The sequence below is a fragment of the Vanellus vanellus genome (genome assembly GCF_965231255.1).
Source record: "Vanellus vanellus genome assembly, chromosome: 3".
Lineage (NCBI taxonomy): Eukaryota > Metazoa > Chordata > Aves > Charadriiformes > Charadriidae > Vanellus > Vanellus vanellus.
The window spans coordinates 106,822,460-106,841,364 of record NC_138907.1 but is presented as its reverse complement, the minus strand read 5'-3'; the positions used below and the strand labels follow the sequence as shown (position 1 = coordinate 106,841,364).

Sequence of the window (18,905 nt, the reverse complement as noted above, 5' to 3'; positions counted from 1 at the left end):
TTCATCAGCCTTTTATTAACATATTAAAGATTTTGGAACTTCTGGAATATCGCTGTACTGACAGCTTCTAAGATGACAGAACAACCAAATAAAATACAGAAATGCTTTCAGAAACAACAAGAAAGAAGATGAGAAGGATAAGGTGTTTCTTTGTGAATACATTTTAAGACAAGAGGGTTTTACTTTAAAACAAAAATACTGCAGCTCAGTTGTTTGACTAGTGACTTTGTTTTTTTTTTAAAGTCAAAACACGCACTTAGCAAGCCTTCCTGAATGACTAAGGGGCAAAAAGAGCTTAACTATAAAAGAAATTAATTTTAAGACTCTTTTCCTAAACATTTATCATCTGGCATAAAATAAACAGTAGTTTATATTTTCATAAAAAGGAATAAATTTCTTCTTAAAAAGTAGAAAAATGTATAGTACAATCTGAATTATTTTCAGTGAAAATCATGCTGCATCTAAGTAGAACAAAAAGAACTGAGGCAGATGTTCAGTTTATACATACATATTAATGTAAAGTATTCTATTACACTAATGAAACTATTTTAAAATGCTTTTCTCTATACCTATGGAATTTCAAAACAAGCTCTAGCATATCATAACAACTTCCAGTTCTTTCATCTTCTACTAATGTATTTTAAGAACATTAAAAAAAGTTCTTGGACACATTTCAAGGTAAAAAAAAAATAACTTGCATGCCTACTTTGCTTTTCTGAAAGAGATATGAGAGAAAGTCCTTAACCTCTTGTAGTCAGACACCCAACTGAGCTACCTATAGTGGAATAAATAACCCCAATCCCATCTACTTTTCATGTTTTCGTTGTCTGTTACAGCCGATATTTAATGCTTCCTTAGACTTCACTTCAGTTATTCCTGTGACTTGTTATTTTCATTTTGTGTTTTAATATCTATTATGCTGAAGAAAAAAAAATAAGATAATTTTTTCTCCCCAACAATGAAAGGAAATAAGGTAGCTTTCTAACTAATACTGCACTGCCAATATTACTTCAGTGACAACCCCATGACCAGGGATTGTAAGTAATTAAAAATCATAAAGTACATAACTATCCTCCTTAATCAGGCTCTACAGGAAAAATAGGTAACTTCCTAACATACATTGACTGAAATATATATTATATAAAACATGTTACACTACCAAAGAACAGGTATTTACCTTTGTTGCAAGTTGTGACACTGAAGATGAAACTTCATCATGAAGAAACTGGTCTTTATTCTCAAAAAAAAAAAAAAAAAAAAGATAAAGATAAAAAAAGGCCCACAGTCAGTTTTGGTTTGACAATCAGCAGTGACACATTTTTGAGTATTCATAAATGCTTTTATTCTATTCAGCCCTTCATAAAAGAAAATCGACAAAATACAATCACAATGCAAAACTAAGCAAATACCACTACTAAAGTAAGAAACGTGAGCACAACTGCATTTAGAATGATGAAAAATGCTTCACCAGAAGTAAAAAGCAAAACCAACCCCCTACAGAACCAAAAACGCCACACCCCAAAGAGAGATAAAAAAAAAAAACAACTTGCATCATAACAATTTTAGTACAATTAAAATTAAAAAATTAATTTGCATCCTGATAATCGTGTCTGTATTTTTTCGATCTCCACTGATTTTCTGAATACTATACTAGGTGATGGTCTATGCAGTGTCTGTAGGCTGGGGGGCAGCAGAATGTCCCAAAATTATTTCCTCCTTCATGTTAAAAAGCATTACATTTCCTTAACTCAAGGACAGACTTTTGCCCACATTCCTTTCCCCTGCATTTATAACTGTAGATTTATGAAGAAAAAGAGTACTGAAGATGCGAGTGAAGGTAATTCATTAGGGTAGCATTTCTGTCCATCTCTGAGTTAAAGTGGTGCCAGTATGGTCAGGCCATCCTGTTACTATCAACGTTCTCTCCAAGACAGGACAAGTAAGATCACTGTCGGGAGTACTTCAGAGGCCAAAGAAAGATATAGAAAGTGGGGCATAGCGTACAGGAATTACATAATTTTAACTTCTTCAGAAAAGTGCTGCTTGCTTTTTTTTTTTCTCTGCATATAACCCCAAATACAAACAGCCCCAAGTACAAACAAGAACAGCTACCTGAAACTGAAATTATTTAACTCCAATTCCAAGACAAAACAAAATTGCCACAGAATGGTTTATGGAAAGCGTCTTTGAAGCAGCAGCTTCAGAGAATCATCTGTATTCACTTTGGTCCATCTTTTGCTTATGTCAACCAGTTACTGTTTCAAAATCAAATTTATCAACTACTCCCTTTTCTACTGAATTAAATGCTGAGGAGTTGATACGCTCTTTGCTCCATAAGTTTAATTTTTGGTTTAGGGTAACTCCACACACACATATTCCAAGAAACACAAAACACACAGTATTCCAGCTCCTATGCATTTCCAAAGACCTCCTTCACTTTGCTAACAGCATCAAAAAGAGTTGAGAAATGCAGCATGAGAAGCATTAGAAATTTCTAGTCATGTGGGGTCCCAGATGTATCAGCTTCATTTTGAGAGACCAGCTTCAAATCCCATACATCTTTTTTGTTATATTTATTTTTTATAAATATATACTTATATTTATTTGCTTACTATCATTTCCATTTACTTTACAGGCAATACTTTATATTATACATGGGACAGGGATGGAGTTAGGAGCATTTCTAGAACGAGTATGAAGACCATCACACTATAGTTCAATAATAATTGTCTGTTGAAATGTCCTTTAGTGATAGGACAAGGGGTAATGGTTTTAAACTAAAAGAGGGTAGATTCAGACAATGTGTAAAGAAGAAATTTTTTTGTGATGATACTGGTGAAACACTGGAACAGGTTGCCCAGAGAGGTGGCAGATGCCCCATCCCTGGAAACGTTCAAGTTCAGGTTCAGGTTAGACGGGGCTCTGAGCAATCTGATCGAGTTGAAGATGTCCCTGCTCATTGCAGGGGAAGTTGGACTAGATGACCTTCAAAGGTTCCTTCCAACCCAAACTATCCTATGATTCTATGAAATAAAGTTATTTATAGACAGATAGCGTTACTTGTTGGGGCAGAATACAAAGTCAGGAACTCCCATTATCATCCAAAATGAGAATATTACTTCCTCTGGATCTTAACAAGTTATTTAACTTCTGGATTTCAGTTAGCTGTCTTGAACACAGGAGGGTATTACTGTAGATGAGATACCAAAACTGACAAAGTTAAGATTTCTATAGTACTCTAAAATGAAATTCAATTACCCCCCCCCTTTTTTTTTCTTGTTTCTCTCCTTTTAAGAGAATCATTGGCAATGTTTTAAACAGAAACATGACACACATACCATTTCAGAAGTTTCCTTGTTTCTCCTCAACACTCTCAGCTGTCAAGCATTTGGATGGGGTTGCAAAGCCTTAGACTTAACATGCTTGGACACAGGGTAAGAGCTAGAGAATACTTCATCTGATTTGTCCAAATTTTTCCCCATGAAGAAAAAATATAGGAAAACTAGGAAAGCCTCAAGGGAAAGTATGGTAAGAGGAGAAATTATCTCAGACATCCAGAGCTGGGAGAGCAATTAGTTTCAACAACCAACAATATTGTCTCCAGAACAAATAAGACACTGTTAGTACCTTCCAAAGAAATAACACCTCCCATTTTAATTCTTCCACCCCTCCAAACATCTTAAGAAGGATAATAAAATTATGAAAGTGCATAAAGAGACTTCATACTCTACTAGAAAGAAGAGAAAAGATGAAAGCAGGAAGGCATACAGGCTCTAGCAAGCCAGAGCACAAGGAAGCAAGTGTGTGAAGCAACTTTCACAGTGAAGGCTTTTATGGGAAAAATGAGAGATGCAATGAGCACCTCATGCAGCTAGGGAGCCAGCATAATAAAATGTGAATATCCTTGTCGATAAAAGATGTAATTCCCAATAAAGAGTAGACAAAAAGGGGTATTATTTGCTTCTTTAGAAGTGTGACAACTAGGGCTGTGTTTCTGTAATACAGTGCTACTACTCACAGACATACAAGGTGCTACTTCATAAGGAATGACACAGTAGTTGCAGTAACTATGCTCACGCAGCAGTGGCTGATGGTAAGAAGACAACACAAAGTTCAAAGATACAAAATACAAAGATTAAAATATATGAAACCCTTAAGAAAGCAACTGGTGAGAATCCAATACCTAAAATTCATTTTTTGGGGTGGAAGACCTACAAAGTATCCATAGCATCCTGTTTAAGATCCACTGCCTAAGAAAAGGAGACTTGGACAACTGTGGTGTGCTTGTGATGTCCACCTGTATATCCCAGGTGCTCACAGGAACTCTCAATTGACACTGGTCAGTAGGTTTGAATTCAGCAGTCTCAAAGCGACTAGATTTCAAAACATTTTGTGGAAAATCCATTGCTAGGGAAAGCAGAGAGAAGCAGACTAATACCCCACAGCAGGAAGAAAGTGTGGGAGGAACACGTGTGGGGGTTCAGAGCCAGCCATGGCCCACATCACGGTGAGGGACCTGCGCACTGTGTGGTAGGGATGCGTTGTGTATTAAAAAAAAGACGACAGAGGGAAAAAGGAGAGGGAGGGAGAAAGGGGACCAGTGCTATCACTGGGAAGAGCCGAGGAGAAAAAATGAGAAGTCATATACAACCCATCTTCACTTGTTACCCATACAATAATTTGCATTTTTCAGTGATACACATTAGTACACCCTCTTCTGATACATATTCTCTACTTTTGTAACCGTTCAGAGGTCAGGGAGCCTACAATTTGATTTTTCAAATTTTCTTCAGGGGACAATCTAATCTACAGTTACACGTAAAGAGCAAAGATGAGCTTTCTTTATCGTGCTGCATAACACATGCTGACACCGACCACTTACAAATTATTTCAGTGTATTTTAATCTGAGCAGTTTACAGTTACAACAATTCTTTTTTTACTTCAATTTAAAAGAAATACGTGGACCACATTATAGTATTTAGTAACTAATAGGTGACTAAAAGCTAATGCTAGTGGGAAATGCCGATCAGCAACTTGAATACCCTTCCAGTTCTGGCAAGAGAAGGTTGGTATGTGCAGTGTGTTTTCATAAGGAAACAAGTGCCCTTTTGTTGGACATACTGAAAACCATAAGGTACTCAAGGGATTAATTCAACTAGCACACAAACCTTTTTGTACAGAGATCAAAATTGTAATCTACTTCCCTCAGCTTCCTTTGTGGTAAAGTAATTAATTAATCTCTTTAGATCATTCACTTTCATAATTCAGGCCAAGATGAGGAACGCTGGACATCCAAGAGTTAAGGCAAATAATAGCATCATCTCACCCTGCATGCCCTTCTTTTGCTCTAGTACATAAAATGGTATGTTATTGATTTTCCCTACCCAGTTGTGGAACCTTCCTATCGTACACACACTAGCTGTCAAAGCCAAGCACATGTAAGACTAAACAAGCTATTATTAAAAGAGTAGGTCCTTTTGGTCCAAATTCTCGCCCTTCTACTGACCTATTACATCCCCTCTGCCCATCATCACATCCCATCAAGGACAGAGCGTAATTTAAAGTCTAGGTTATCATGTTTATAAGTGCAAATTAGATTATGATCCACAAATGTATAATTTAAGTGGAAAAAAACCCCAAAACAAACACCACCTCAAGTGATACCCTCCAGGGTAGAATTTAACACAATTCCCAGTACTCCACAAACCACACTAAATAATTTAGTGATAAGAGAGGAGAAGGTTAAAAAAGAAATTAAAAAAAAAAAAAAATCACTCAGGAAATCACAAACCTGAAAGTTAACCTCTGAAGTTGGAAAGATTCCCAAAACACTGATTACAAACCAAACAGTTGAACAACTATATATACACAGCCTGACCAGAAACAGCACAGATTCGGAAGTGGAGATCACACTGCCAGATCACCATCTTAAAATACAGCTAACAAAAGAAACTATTTCCTTGGGTTTGAGCAGGATCTTGCTATAACGTCAAATGAAACAAACACAACTAAAGCAGATTATTAATGCAAAAGTCACTCTGCTTATCTGATTTTAGAACTGAATCAAAAACAATGCAAAATGCACTCAAACATAGGCAAGAAGAAAATTATCAGCAGATGATCAGCAGCATTGGGCCTCATTTTCTTTGCTGCACCTATAATATACACCTGGAAAAATTCAATGGGTGGATATATGTTTTCTAAGTCATGAAATTGAGGCAACAGTGATCAAATGTAAACAGGCACTGAAACAACTATACTATTTTCAAAATATTCTTTTAACACAGCTGAAAAATAAAGCTGAACTGTACCTGAACACTCACACAAAACTGAACATACCCTTTAAGGAAGAAGAAGGTTTGCAGTTTTAACAAATGAAGGATGCATTACTCAGTCATACATAGCTTTCTTCTGGGACACAAGGCTATGCGTTCAGCAGACATAACTCCCATGCTGAACCGTGAATTGCCTCTGCTCCGTTCAGGCACAAGTAGCCTAGACTGAAATCAAGATCATTTCATTTGTCTTGTCCATATTTCATCTACTGCTAGATCTCAGTCTTCCATTTGTATGTCCCTAAAGAATGTGAGTGAACCAAACTAGCCATCTGGGCAGGTGGTGTAAATTGAAAACTTCCTATTAACATCACCAATGAAAAATATTAACCTAGGCATTTCTAAAGTCTGTTCATGCTCAAGAGTAATATAGTATTTTAAACTTATTTTTCTCTTCTATAAAAAATAATTTTCCACTCCAGATTGCTCACTACACTTAGAAAAGCATCTACATTATGACAATAAACCATTTTAAATGCCACTGTGACTAAATAGTGACAGTGACTCCTACTGTAAAAGTTTCTTCTGCCAGTCCTTGGCAAAATTGGAAATACTTTGTCCATAAAGAAAAGGAAATTGTAAAAATCTAACTATGTTAAATAATTATACTTTCATCTTGGGACATATTTAGTAGACAATACTAATCTTGAAAAATGCTTCTAAAATCACAGACTGGTTTAGATTGGAAAGGATCTTGAAGATCATCGAGTTCCAACCCTCCTACCATAGGCAGGGACACCTCCCACTAGACGAGGTTGCCCAAGGCCACGTCCAGCCTGGCTTTGAACTCCTCCAGGAATGGGTCATCCACAACCTCTCTAGGCAACCTGTTTCAGTGCCTTACCACTCTCAAAGTGAAAAACTTCTTCCTAATGTTTAATCTGAACCTGCCCTCTTCCAGTTTAAAACCATTCCCCCTCATCTTATCACTACATGCCCTAGTAAAGAGTCCTTCCCCAGATCTCCTGTAGCCCCCTTTAGGTACTGGAAGGCCGCAATCAGATCTCCCCAGAGCCTTCTCTTCTCCAGGTTGAACAACCCCAACTCTCTCAGCCTGTCTTCATAGGCTGTATCTCCTGTAGCCCCCTTTAGGTAGTGGAAGGCCGCAATCAGATCTCCCCAGAGCCTTCTCTTCTCCAGGTTGAACAACCCCAACTCTCTCAGCCTGTTTTCATAGGAGAGGTGCTCGAGCCCTCGGATCATTCTCATGGCTCTCCTCTGGACATGCTCCAGCAGGTCCATGTCCTTCTTATGTTGGGGACTCCAGAGCTGGATGCAGTACTCCAGGTGAGGTCTCACGAGAGTGGAGAAGAAGGGCAGAATCACCTCCTTGGACCTGCTGGCCACACTTCTTCTGAGGCAGCCCAGGATACGATTGGCCTTCTGGGCTGCGATCGCACATTGCTGGCTCATGTTGAGCTTCTCATCAATCAGCACCCCCAGGCCCTTCTCCTCAGGGCTGCTCTCCAGCCATTCCCTGCTGAGCCTGTATTTGTGCTTGGGATTGCTCCGACCCAGATGTAGGACCTTGCACTTGGCCTTGTTGAACTGTATGAGGTTGGCTTGGGCCCACCTCTGCAGCCTTTCCAGGTCCCTCTGGATGGCATCCCTCCCCTCCAGTGTGTGTAACTCGCCAACCAGCTTGGTGTCATCGGCAAACTTGCTGAGGGTGCACTTGACCCCACTGTCCATGTCCCTGACAAAGATGTTGAACAGTACAGGTCCCAGTACCGACCCCTGAGGAACGCCACTCGTCACTGCTCTCCACTTGGACATCAAGTCGTTGACCGCAACTCTTTGAGTGCAACTGTCCAGCCAGTTCTTTATCCACCGAGTGGTCCATTTGTCAAATCCATGTCTCTTCAATTTAGAGACCAGGATATCGTGTGGGACAGTGTCTAACGCTTTGCACAAGTCCAAGTAGATGACATCAGTTGATCTTCCCTTGTCCACTGCCACTGTAACCCCTTCGTAGAAGGCCACCAAATTTGTCAGACATGACCTGCCCTTGGTGAAGCCATGCTGGCTATCACCAATCACCTCCTTGTTTTCGATGTGCCTCAGCAGAGTTTCCAAGAGGATCTGCTCCATGATCTTGCCAGGCACAGAGGTGAGATTGACTGGCCTGTGGTTCCCTGGGTCTTCCTTATTTCCCTTTTTGAAAATCGGGGTTGTTTCCCCTTTTCTAGTCAGCAGGAACCTCACCAGACCTCCACGACTTCTCAAATATGATGGCTTAGCGACTTCATCTGCCAGTTCCATCAGGACTCGCGGATGTATCTCATCAGGTCCCATGAACTTGTGCATCTTCAGGTTCCTCAGGTGGTCTCGCACGTGATCTTCACCTACAGCAGGCGGTTCTCCATTTCCCCTCGTCTTTGCATTCTGTATCATGGGCAGTGCGGCTGCGGTCCTTGCCAGTGAAGACTGAGGCAAAAAAGTCATTGAGTACCTCAGCTCTGTCTCTGTCCCGGGTAACCAGTTCTTGCGTTTCCTTCCGGAGAGGGCCCAGAGTTTCCCTAGTCTTTCTGTTCTTGCTGACATACTTAAAGAAGTATTTTTTTTGTTTGTCTTAACGTCCCTGGCCAGATTTAGTTCTATCTGGGCTTTAGCTTGTCTAACCTGATCCCTGGCTACTTGAACGATTCCTCTGTATTCCTCCCAGGCTACCCACTCCTGTTTCCACTCCCTACAGGCCTCCTTTTTCCTTTTGGTCATGTCCAGGAGCTCCTTGTTCATCCATGCAGGCCTCATGGCTTTTCTGCCTGCCCTCCTCTTTGTAGGGATGCATCGCTCCTGAGCTTGGAGGAGGTGGTCTTTGAATATTAACCAACTTTCTTGGGCCCTCTTCCCTCATCCCATGGCACCATACCAAGCAGATTCTTCAGGAGGCCAAAGTCAGCTCTCCTAAAATCAAGGGTGGTCAGCCTGCTGCGCACCTTCCTCACTGCCTCGAGGATCTCAAACTACAATTCAAAACATAATTCTCAAAATATAATTCATCAGACCGTTTCTAGAAGAACTTATTTCACTCTGCTGACACTAAAAACTCCAGGTGACTATTTCAGATACAGCAGACAACCCATCCAACGTATGTAAAAACTCTTCCATCTGCTAGGCTTTAGTCTTTCATAACTACCTATTATTCACCAGACCGATCAGAAGATGAATAACAGTTTTCCTATATTTTCATTTTTCAAATTATTATTAATACTGAATAAGTTAAAATTAAGATGATGCTCTTTCCTTCAGTGTCCACAGCTGTCAAGAACTTGTTTAGCATTTTCACAAACTCTGTTTCATTCAACCACTTCAGTTATTGCTTCACATTCCATTACATTTTAAAACAGAGTATCTAAATTATTTCCATATTTTTACTGTCAGTTGATATAAATGGCCAAATGTACTGGAGAAGATTAATTTCAGAATGTAAGTATTTACATAAGAATACTTTTGTAGTTCTGCATTTTATTGGCATTACAAAGAGAAACATCGGAACACCAGATTCCTGTGCTCTCTGTTTTTATATCAATACACAAGGTTATTCTATTAATTGTTCACATTATTGTGGATCTCTGTAGTAAGTGGTTATAATACATCTTACTTAGACTTTGCTTCTCTGAAATATTTTTGGAAGAATGTTGTTAAAGATTAAACACCTTAAAGATATTTTTAAAAGCTCAGGTCATTAAGAATTTAGTTTTGCCCAACTTATAATATTTCAAAGATGATTCAAGAAATGGAAACAGCTGTATTAAGATCAAAATACCATCAGTGTCAAAGCTGAAACAAAGATGGTCAAATAATCAATTTGACTTCAATTGCTGCGACAATTCAAATATTCCAGTGAAGTTTTCAATTTTGATGAAATTTCTGACTGAAAATTTGTCAACTGTTTTTTACCGCTTATCCATACTATAAGTTCATATTTGTTTTTTTTCTGATGCAGAAAACAAACCAACAGATGCTAATTTAAAAGGCAGTAGCTGACATCATAGAATTTTTATTCAGTCGTGGCATTTGTAATTAAATTACATATCTTTAAAAAAAGCTCTTGCATGGGTAACAGCAATATTTTCATAGTATAGTTTCTGCAAAACAGGTTGAACGCATTATTTTTGGTTATAGCGTTCACCAGCACATGCACTGCTTCCTTTTGACACATAGCTTTTATCAGCACTTGTGGTGTTCACACAGACCTGTCCTGGAGCTCCTCACAAAGAACCAGCAGCAGAAGTTGTCGGAAATGTACCTCTGATGATGACAGGACTGAAAGACTGGCTACCTGGTAAAGTGTTCAGTAACATCTAATAAGTCTACTTATGTTACAGATATCCTCACGCAATCTGGCAAATAGTTTCTATAAAAGCGCAGAAAAAATTGTAAACCTATTTTACCAGTAAAGAATTAAATGTATTAAAATGATTAATTCTTTCTCAAAAAACAGTATATTTTAGTTTATACATTAACGGTAGCAAGTCCAGCACTGCTAGGAGAGTATTGGCTCCAAAAAGCTCACAAAACCCCACGAAGATACAACAAAGAGCTTAGGGAAAGTGGATCTCAAGCAATGATGTAGAGAAGATAGTGGGTTTATGGATCAGTGAAAGGGGAGAATACTGTACTAGGCTGGAGGGAGGCAGACAGACAAGGCTGCTGGCAAACCAAGGTGATCAGAGCCAGTAAAGCAGAACTGGCTTTTAGGAAAGATACAACAAGTGATAAAAATGACAAATAGGGGAGAGGAAGGGGATGTACTAAGAAAAACCTTGAAAGCAAGGACAGAGATTTAAATGTAAATGTCCTGAAACAAAGGGAGGCCAGCTGAAGAAAGGAAACTGAAGGATGAGGAGGACTTAAACTTTATGCTATAGGCAACAACATTAATGTCAGCAATGGGATTTGCAGGGACTAGGGAATGGGGAAATGCAGCGTAGGTTACTACAAGCTGCAGAGGAAGTAATCACCGTCGGGATGAGAAGCGAGGGTCTGCACAAGAATTTCAGCTGTCTAGACAGAAAGAAAAATAATTATTTAAAAAAAAAAAGACATGGACTTTATAGAGGAAACAGCAGTTAAGTATTGGACACAAATTCTCTTTTGTACAATAGATAAAAACCACTGACAACCTTCAGCTTACAGGCTTGACTGAAAGAAAAAGATAGATATTGATGTTGTCTATAGTAGGAGACGAACCAGACAACATGCACTTTGTAGGACTTCTAAGAGAATAAACCAACAGAGAGGGGGTAAGAGGAGAGAAGCAGATCTGATCCAGGTCAACTGTGTAAAGATGACAGTATAAATCAGAAAATGAAGCTGAAAAGAAGAAAGCCTAAATCCCCAAAAGACACCATCAGCTCTGTAGAGTTTCAGAGTTCCAGGAAGAATGTGAGAAAGAAACAGGACCCACTCAAGAAGCTGCTGAAAGACAAATGTGACAAGAAGGAGGAAAAGCAAGAAAGGCAGGCCAAGGAAGGGCTCAGGGAAGGCTTTGCTGTCAGTCCTACAATCTAATGTTCAAGAATGATGACAGAATACAGGTGATGGATTTTAGCCAGGAAAATGTCACTGAAATGTCACAAGAACAACTCTGATGCAAAGAAAAAAACAGGCTAGAAGAGAGAAGGTATGAAGGAATTATAAGAGTACTGCAGGCAAAGCCTGAGACACACTGCAATGGTTAGAAAGTGAAGGAAAGGCATTAGCTGGATTAACACTGACTGCTTTATTTTTTAATTAAAAAATACCCTTATTCAATGTATTAGTAGAACATAACAAATGCTGCTCAGCTCCCACCCATTCCTGCAGGGCCTGTCTGAGTTCGACTCATTCCAAGATGAAAGCCAGTATTAAAATTGTACCAGCGACTCAAACATCTTCATTAAAATAGATAACTAAAATTCTGTATAGCTAACTTTAAAACATCCAGTGAGCAAGTCCAAACAAAATTCAGCATAAAACATGTTTTTGCACATATTCTCTTTGAACATAACAAAAAAATACAATCAGGGAGAACAGATCAAGGCTAAGGATCTGAAAGATTTTTACATGAAAGATAAAGCTGAAGAAGATAATATAGGTCAGCCTGACACCCATCCACTACCCTTAATATATAGATGTATTTTTAAAGTCAAGCGCCATCTTACGTCAGTTACATGCGATATTGACACAGCATTGACATCTCTGAGGACTGATTACACGATAGCAGGACTGAATCGAAGAGAACTTGGTACAACTGCCAAAACATTGCCTTCCAGAAGTCAAAACCCAACATTTTTCCCTTTCCAAAAATGTAACTACAGTTTCAAACATAATGACTATATTACAAACTGAATGTGAGTTTGGCATGCCTCACTGTACATTTCTAGCATATTTGGAGAGACACACAAAAAGCACATTAATTTCATTTTATGCATGTGTACTATTTATGTGTCTTCAGTTGCCTTCATGTATTAATTGTAACTTTAGCCAATAAAGCATCTTCATCACATAACTTCAAAGTATTTATGCTTTGAAGCATAAATTAAAATTAACTTCTAAGATTCAGTCTAAAACTGTCTGGTCTAAAAAAATATACAATAATCCACACATTTATTTACACAAGCACTGTTTCAAAATTTACTTGTCTTTCTTATCTCAGGAAACACCTTACTATTTTAAATAAGTGTTAACAATTCAAAGTACTTGAATGTATGCAGAAACTCTTGCTAAAAAGTGGCCAGAGGCTGACAATTCCCTCCCATTGCAATTTTCATGTTCTAAAATTTGTTTTTGTTCTCCCTTGGAACAAAATCAAACCATTCTGTAGTCCACAAAACCAGAACTGTCAAAACTTCTCTTTTTAGATCAAACTAAGCTTTTCTATTTAAGAACTATGAACTTCTACAAATTCAAATGTCTGCTTGAGTAAGTCCAGATCAGCCTTCCATATCTAAATAGGATGATTAAAATTTCTGTAGAGTAACAAAGTTTTTTTGTTTGGTTGGTTGTTTTTTTAAACTCATAGTAGCCTAATTCTTTGTTGCTGTCTGCTACTGCAATGTCCTAATTATTAGGTTGCACAGTGAGAACTCCTTCACTCTTTCTCATGTTTGAATAAACAACATATAGCATGAACATTTTATTATACTGGAGCACTTTCAACCTGGTCTGTTTTAATGACGCAGATGTGACTACCATTTTTTTTTTCTTTGAAATAAAAAATTTTAGCACTATTTATAGCATAAGTGGTAGAAGCTTAAGGATTTTCTTCCTGCTTGCCCATTAAAAATGAAAATAAAGACAACAGATAGTTGTTGGGGAAAATGGCATATCATAAATCAAAGTCAAAATGTGATGACTATGGCTCATCTTCTCTTTTACCAAATGACATATCAGAAAAGAACCTAGAGGAAATGAAATCTAACAGTAAACTTCTGCATGAAGTCTAATACCGGGCTTTCTTAATTTACTAAAAAGCACTCAAACAAATTAGCTGGATATTGGTCCTCAAGACAGAAAATTAGGGAAGTCCTGGATTCTCATCTTCTTGATGAGGTAATCCTTCATTCACAGCTTAAGCAGGCTGTACCATGACATCTTAAACAGAGCAGAGGCTGAAGAAGACCGAGGCCTTCTCATGCACAGCTAAGGTACCAATAGAATTGCTCCAGTAACTGCTCCACGCTCTGGTGGTGCTATGTCCTCTGAAGGCAGGGGTTTGGGCCGATGCAGGTCAGGACACAGCAGTAGCAAAGTACAGATCATTACCAAATCCCCCTACACACTACTGGATATCACTCCCTTGCAACCCTATTGTTGGGAGCAAAACCAGGTTCTGATGAAACATGAAAAATGTCAAAGGCTAAAAGCAAGACCCTTGAACCAGATCAACTACAACAAGCTGAACAAGTGCATTCGGTTACCTCACGCTTTCTCCTTGACACCTGTCTAAGCCATGTTTTAGACACACTGTACCTATGGCTGACCTAGTTATTAGCTGCCTTTGATAGATCATGAGAATTACAATGTTAGGCAGGTGGCCATAGTTTTCCATATAGTGTATCATTCCTTCACGCGTACATAAACTCTAAAATAACTATATTTCAATGGTTTTTATGGGGTGGGGTTTGGGTTTTTTTGCCCCAGTTGTCAAATCTTCTTGATTTTAACAAAACAACTAATAGCTTATGGTCTTCGTTCCAATTTCTGTGCCAAGCTACACTACAGCCTTGCTAATTTTTCTGAATCCTCTATCTTCAAGAATATTTCATTTAGTGCCTTAGAATAATTTATTTTTCCCCTGCCACCTCCAATACCAAAAAAGCATCACTCATTCCAGTGCCATTGATAATAGACCATATGGGATTTGGAAATGAATTTTCTGAAAATGCATGAAAATGGCAAACTATTTGCACTGGAAATCACTGTCATCACCATTATAACTTGAGGCCAACAATAATGGAACAGAAGCCCAGGAAAGTAATGATAATTGGACAGGACAAAAAAAAACACCAAATAAACAAACCAACCAACCCCAACCTCTGTGGCTAAAGTAGAGGATCGGGAGAATTGTCAGGACAGAAGTCTGAAGAATCATCTTTTGACTATGAGGCTAAGGTCAGGAGCCTCAGAGGGGGGTTGGAGCATTTGTGGTAGAGAAGCAAAGCGGTGAACAGTCCATGGGATTTCCTGGAAGCTTTTGGTTACCTTTGGTGTTCAAGTAGGTTTTCAGGAGGTAAGCAACTCTAGGAGGGCTGTGGATAGCACAAGCCAGCAGCTTAGTGAAAACAGTGGAAGTTTCCAAGCACCTGAGGACAGGAACCATAGGAGGGAGAGCTTAGATATTGAATGAGAGGTTGTGGGAGATACTTCCGATCACCTCCAAGTCCACAATCCCCCTTCATTCCCTGAAGGGAGTCTCCAAAATCACTAACTGTTCTTCCTCTCCCATAGGAGAAGATCCTATTCAACCATATGAATCTTCACAGCTGCTGCCAAACAAGTAGCAAGGGCTAGGGCTTGCTCTTCTCTTCACTGCGCAGGGGAAAGGACAAGGCAAGGCTCAACTGGTGGCAGACGGGTGATTTTGGTTACTGGAAGATGGAGGGAATAACTGCTGCAATTGGGAGAGGCTGCTCTTCAGCAGTAGCCATGCATGTTGACAACCCATAGCAGTTGTCAACCAGAAACTCAAACGGAAGGCAGATTATCCAGATACACCCCAGCCCTTCTGGTAATGTAGGCAAGACAGAGACGGGAAGTTGGGTGGACTTTTGTACCTTCTTTTGAATACAAACCTCACCAGTTTGCAGCCTGGGGCAACTTCTTCCTCCACATAAGCAGAGCTCCTGCAACCTGTCATACATCTAAAGATACTCTGTGGCAACAGAAGATCAATTCAGCAACAAAACAGTATTGGCCAGTGTAACAGGCTTCTGAACTGAATTGATGCCTAATTGTTATCAAGTTTTTGAAAGCAAGTCAACATTCTTTTAGTTGGTTTGCCTGATACTCAACCCTTCCTTTCAGGTTGTATTTGTTAGGCAACCAGTACTTTGAGAAGGTCACTGCTGGTATTTAACTTATCATTTAACAATGAAAGCTTTCAAATAAGATTGTGGCTATTGAAAGATAACCAACTAGCATTATTGAAACTATAGAAAACGCAATGCTGCCAAAACATCAGTGCTCTACGCAAAGGTGCACACATCTGCAAACGAAGATTATGTTCTTACCGATCCCTGTTTAATGTACTGTGCTTAACAGATGGGTTGCAGTGCCCCTGCCTAGGGCTGGGAGAGAAAGTACCCTGCGGTACGAAGCCACTGGAATGAAGGACAGCAAGTCCCAGCAATGCCGGAGGCAGGCTGTTAGCAGAAAACACGGGCGGACAGACCAGTCAGCACCCCGAAAACCCGGGTGACAGCCGCACGCCCTGCGCAGACACCCCCTTCTCCGACCCGCCGGCACATCCAGCGGTGGGAAAAGTGATTACTCATGCCGCCGGAGAGGAGGGGAGCGGCAGCGGGGCGCGGGGCCGAGCCCCACGACCCCTCCCCGGGCCCCGCGGGGCTCCCCCGCCGCCGCCCCCGCCGCGCTCGGCGCTCCCTACCTGGGGGGCCGCGAAGGCGGCGGCGGCGGCGCAGGCGGCGGCGGGCGGCGGGCCGCGGGGGCGCGTCTCCTCCTCCTCGGGCGAGTCGTCCAGCAGAACTTTGCTGCTCTTGTTGAGCTTCCACATGGCGGGCGCCGGGGGTGGCGGCTGCCGGCCTCTCTTCCTCCCGGCAGCGAGAGGGCCGAAGCGGGAGCGGGCGCTGCCTCCGCAGCCCCGGCCGGGCCGGCTGGGCTGGGGCTGGGCTGGGCTCGGCAGGGCTGTCACCCCGCCGGGGGCTCCCGGGGCGGGCGGGAGGGAGGGAGGAGCGCTGCCTGGTGGTACCGGGAGCCCGCCTCCCCCCGCCACTGCCTCGCCTCAACCCGCCGGCCTGCTGGCGGCCCCGGCCCCGCCGCCCCGCCTGGCGGCTGAGGGGAACCGGGTGTGAGGACGGTCCCACCCGCCGCGGCGGCGGCGGCGGCAGTAAGGCGGGCAGCGGGGCGGGGGTGACGCCTCCCCGCTGTGCCGCTCCTCACCTGCCGCCTCTCCCCGCCGGAGCCACCGCCCGCAGCCGCCGCGCCGCCGCTGCCATGTTTGCGGGGGCGGGGGCACGGGGAGGGGGGGGGGAGAGGTAGGGGGGGGAAACTTTCCCGTCACCACGGCAACCGGCGGCGGCGGCGGCCCCGCTCTGACAGCACCGGGCCCGCAGGGCTGCCGCCCGCCCCGCCGGGCCCTGGCTGTGGAGGTCGGCCCTCTGCACGGCCGCCGGGCGCCCGGCAGCACCCCCAGACTCGCTCCGGGGTAGAAAAGAGCTCCCACAGCCTTCCGCTGGCACAGGAGGGGCCCTCAGGGAGAAGGCCGCGCCGAGGGCCCACCCCGCTCCCCCAGAAGAGAGGCTGGCGGGTGTTGTGGAGGGTGCGGATGGCGCTGTCCCGGCAGCGGTGACCGCAAAATGTCCCATCGGGGCAAGGTGGGACAGGCACTCCACACAGCGCCGTGGGCGGCCGCGGTGCCACCTCAAAGCGTCCCGGTGTAGCCACCCGTGTACCCGCCGGTACTCTTCCCCCACGGGTCACCTGGGGCGCACCTAAGGCAGGGCAGGCTCCGCGGCCGGGCCTGGGCCAAGCCGGCCGCCACACACCTCTCCCTTCCCGCCTCCCTTGCCCCGCCGAGCCCCGCAGCGGGTGCAAAAAAGCCTGGTGCGACCGGGTAGACTCCAGTGAGTCCCAGTAGCTCCCAGTTCGGTGGCTGAATGATCCAGATGTAACACCCTATGTACCAGCTGGTATTTTCATAGAGTCATAGAATGGTTTAGGTTGGAAGGGACCTTGAAGATCATTGAGTTCCAACCCCCCTGCCATAGGCAGGGACACCTCCCACCAGACCAGGTTGCTCAAAGCCCCATCCAGCCTGGCCTTGAACACCTTAAGGGATGGGGCCTCCCCAACTTCTCTGGGCAATTTGTTCCAGTGTCTCACCACCCTCAGAGTGAAAAATTTCTTTCTACTATCTAATCTAAATCTACCTTCTTCTAGTTTGAAGCCATTGCCCCTCGTCCTATCACTACATGCCCTTGTAAAAAGTCCTTCCCCAGCTCTCCTGTAGGCCCCTTTAGGTACTGGAAGGCCACAGAAAGGTCTCCCCAGAGCCTTCTCCAGGCTGAACAACCCCAACTCTCTCGGCCTCTCCTCATAGGAGAGGTGCTCCAGCCCTCTGATCATCTTTGTGGCCCTCCTCTGGACGTATTCCAACAGGTCCATGTCCTTCCTATGTTGGGGACTCCAGAGCTGGACGCAGTACTCCAGGTGAGGTCTCACCAGAGCAGAGGAGAAGAATCACCTCTCCAAATAACAGAACCAGTTCCCATGTTCAACAGTTCTTGTTAGGGTTGGATGTCTAAAGAACCATGAAAGTGTGCTAAAAAGCAACTTTTGGTTGTTTTGCTTGCTTAACATTGCTGTGATTTCTCTAGTGAAAGGCCACAACCCTCAAGGATCCCTCATGAAAGACTTGCAAGTCTTGCTTTGACTGCCTGATCTTTTGGGGCTGCGATTAGGCAGCAGCAATGCTTTGCTGAAGGTGTTTTCGGCTGCAATGCGCTCCTACCTGCTTAGCCAGAAAAGGGCTTAGCCCGGGGCTGGAACGTCGGTTCCCACGAGTGTGCTGCCCCTGTGTAAGGGGAGTTGCTTTAACTCCCCATCAGCGGGGTATGAACACTCACAGAGTCAAGGTTTACAAATCAATATAAAACCACTACTTTTTCTGTCATAAAACATCCTTATCCATAATGACAAACTTCAGAGGCATCATGGGTTTAACTATAATCTCACTTTAGTACCAATTAAGGATTTCTGTAATGACTTAAGAATGCTGTGTAACTAACTATAATTTATTACCTAACTGCACAGAAGACACATTCACTTTACTTGAATCTGGAATCAGGGAATTTACACCAGTGCAGTTTTAGCCCTGTCTTGAAAAAGAACTGAGCAACATT

The 18,905-nt window shown here is 42.5% G+C and overlaps 1 protein-coding gene across 1 annotated transcript in view; it reads right to left on the bottom strand.

Moving 5' to 3' along the window:
- The window catches only part of TDRP (testis development related protein), a gene marked incomplete at its 5' end in the record, with an annotated part of 30,211 nt that extends 13,653 nt beyond the window's left edge, over positions 1-16,558 (bottom strand). The window contains 2 exons of the mRNA XM_082480570.1: positions 1,178-1,237; positions 16,433-16,558. Coding sequence (XP_082336696.1) covers positions 1,178-1,237; positions 16,433-16,558 — 186 coding nt within the window. The remainder of the gene's footprint in view (positions 1-1,177; positions 1,238-16,432) is intronic.
- Between the last annotated feature and the right edge of the window lie 2,347 nt (positions 16,559-18,905).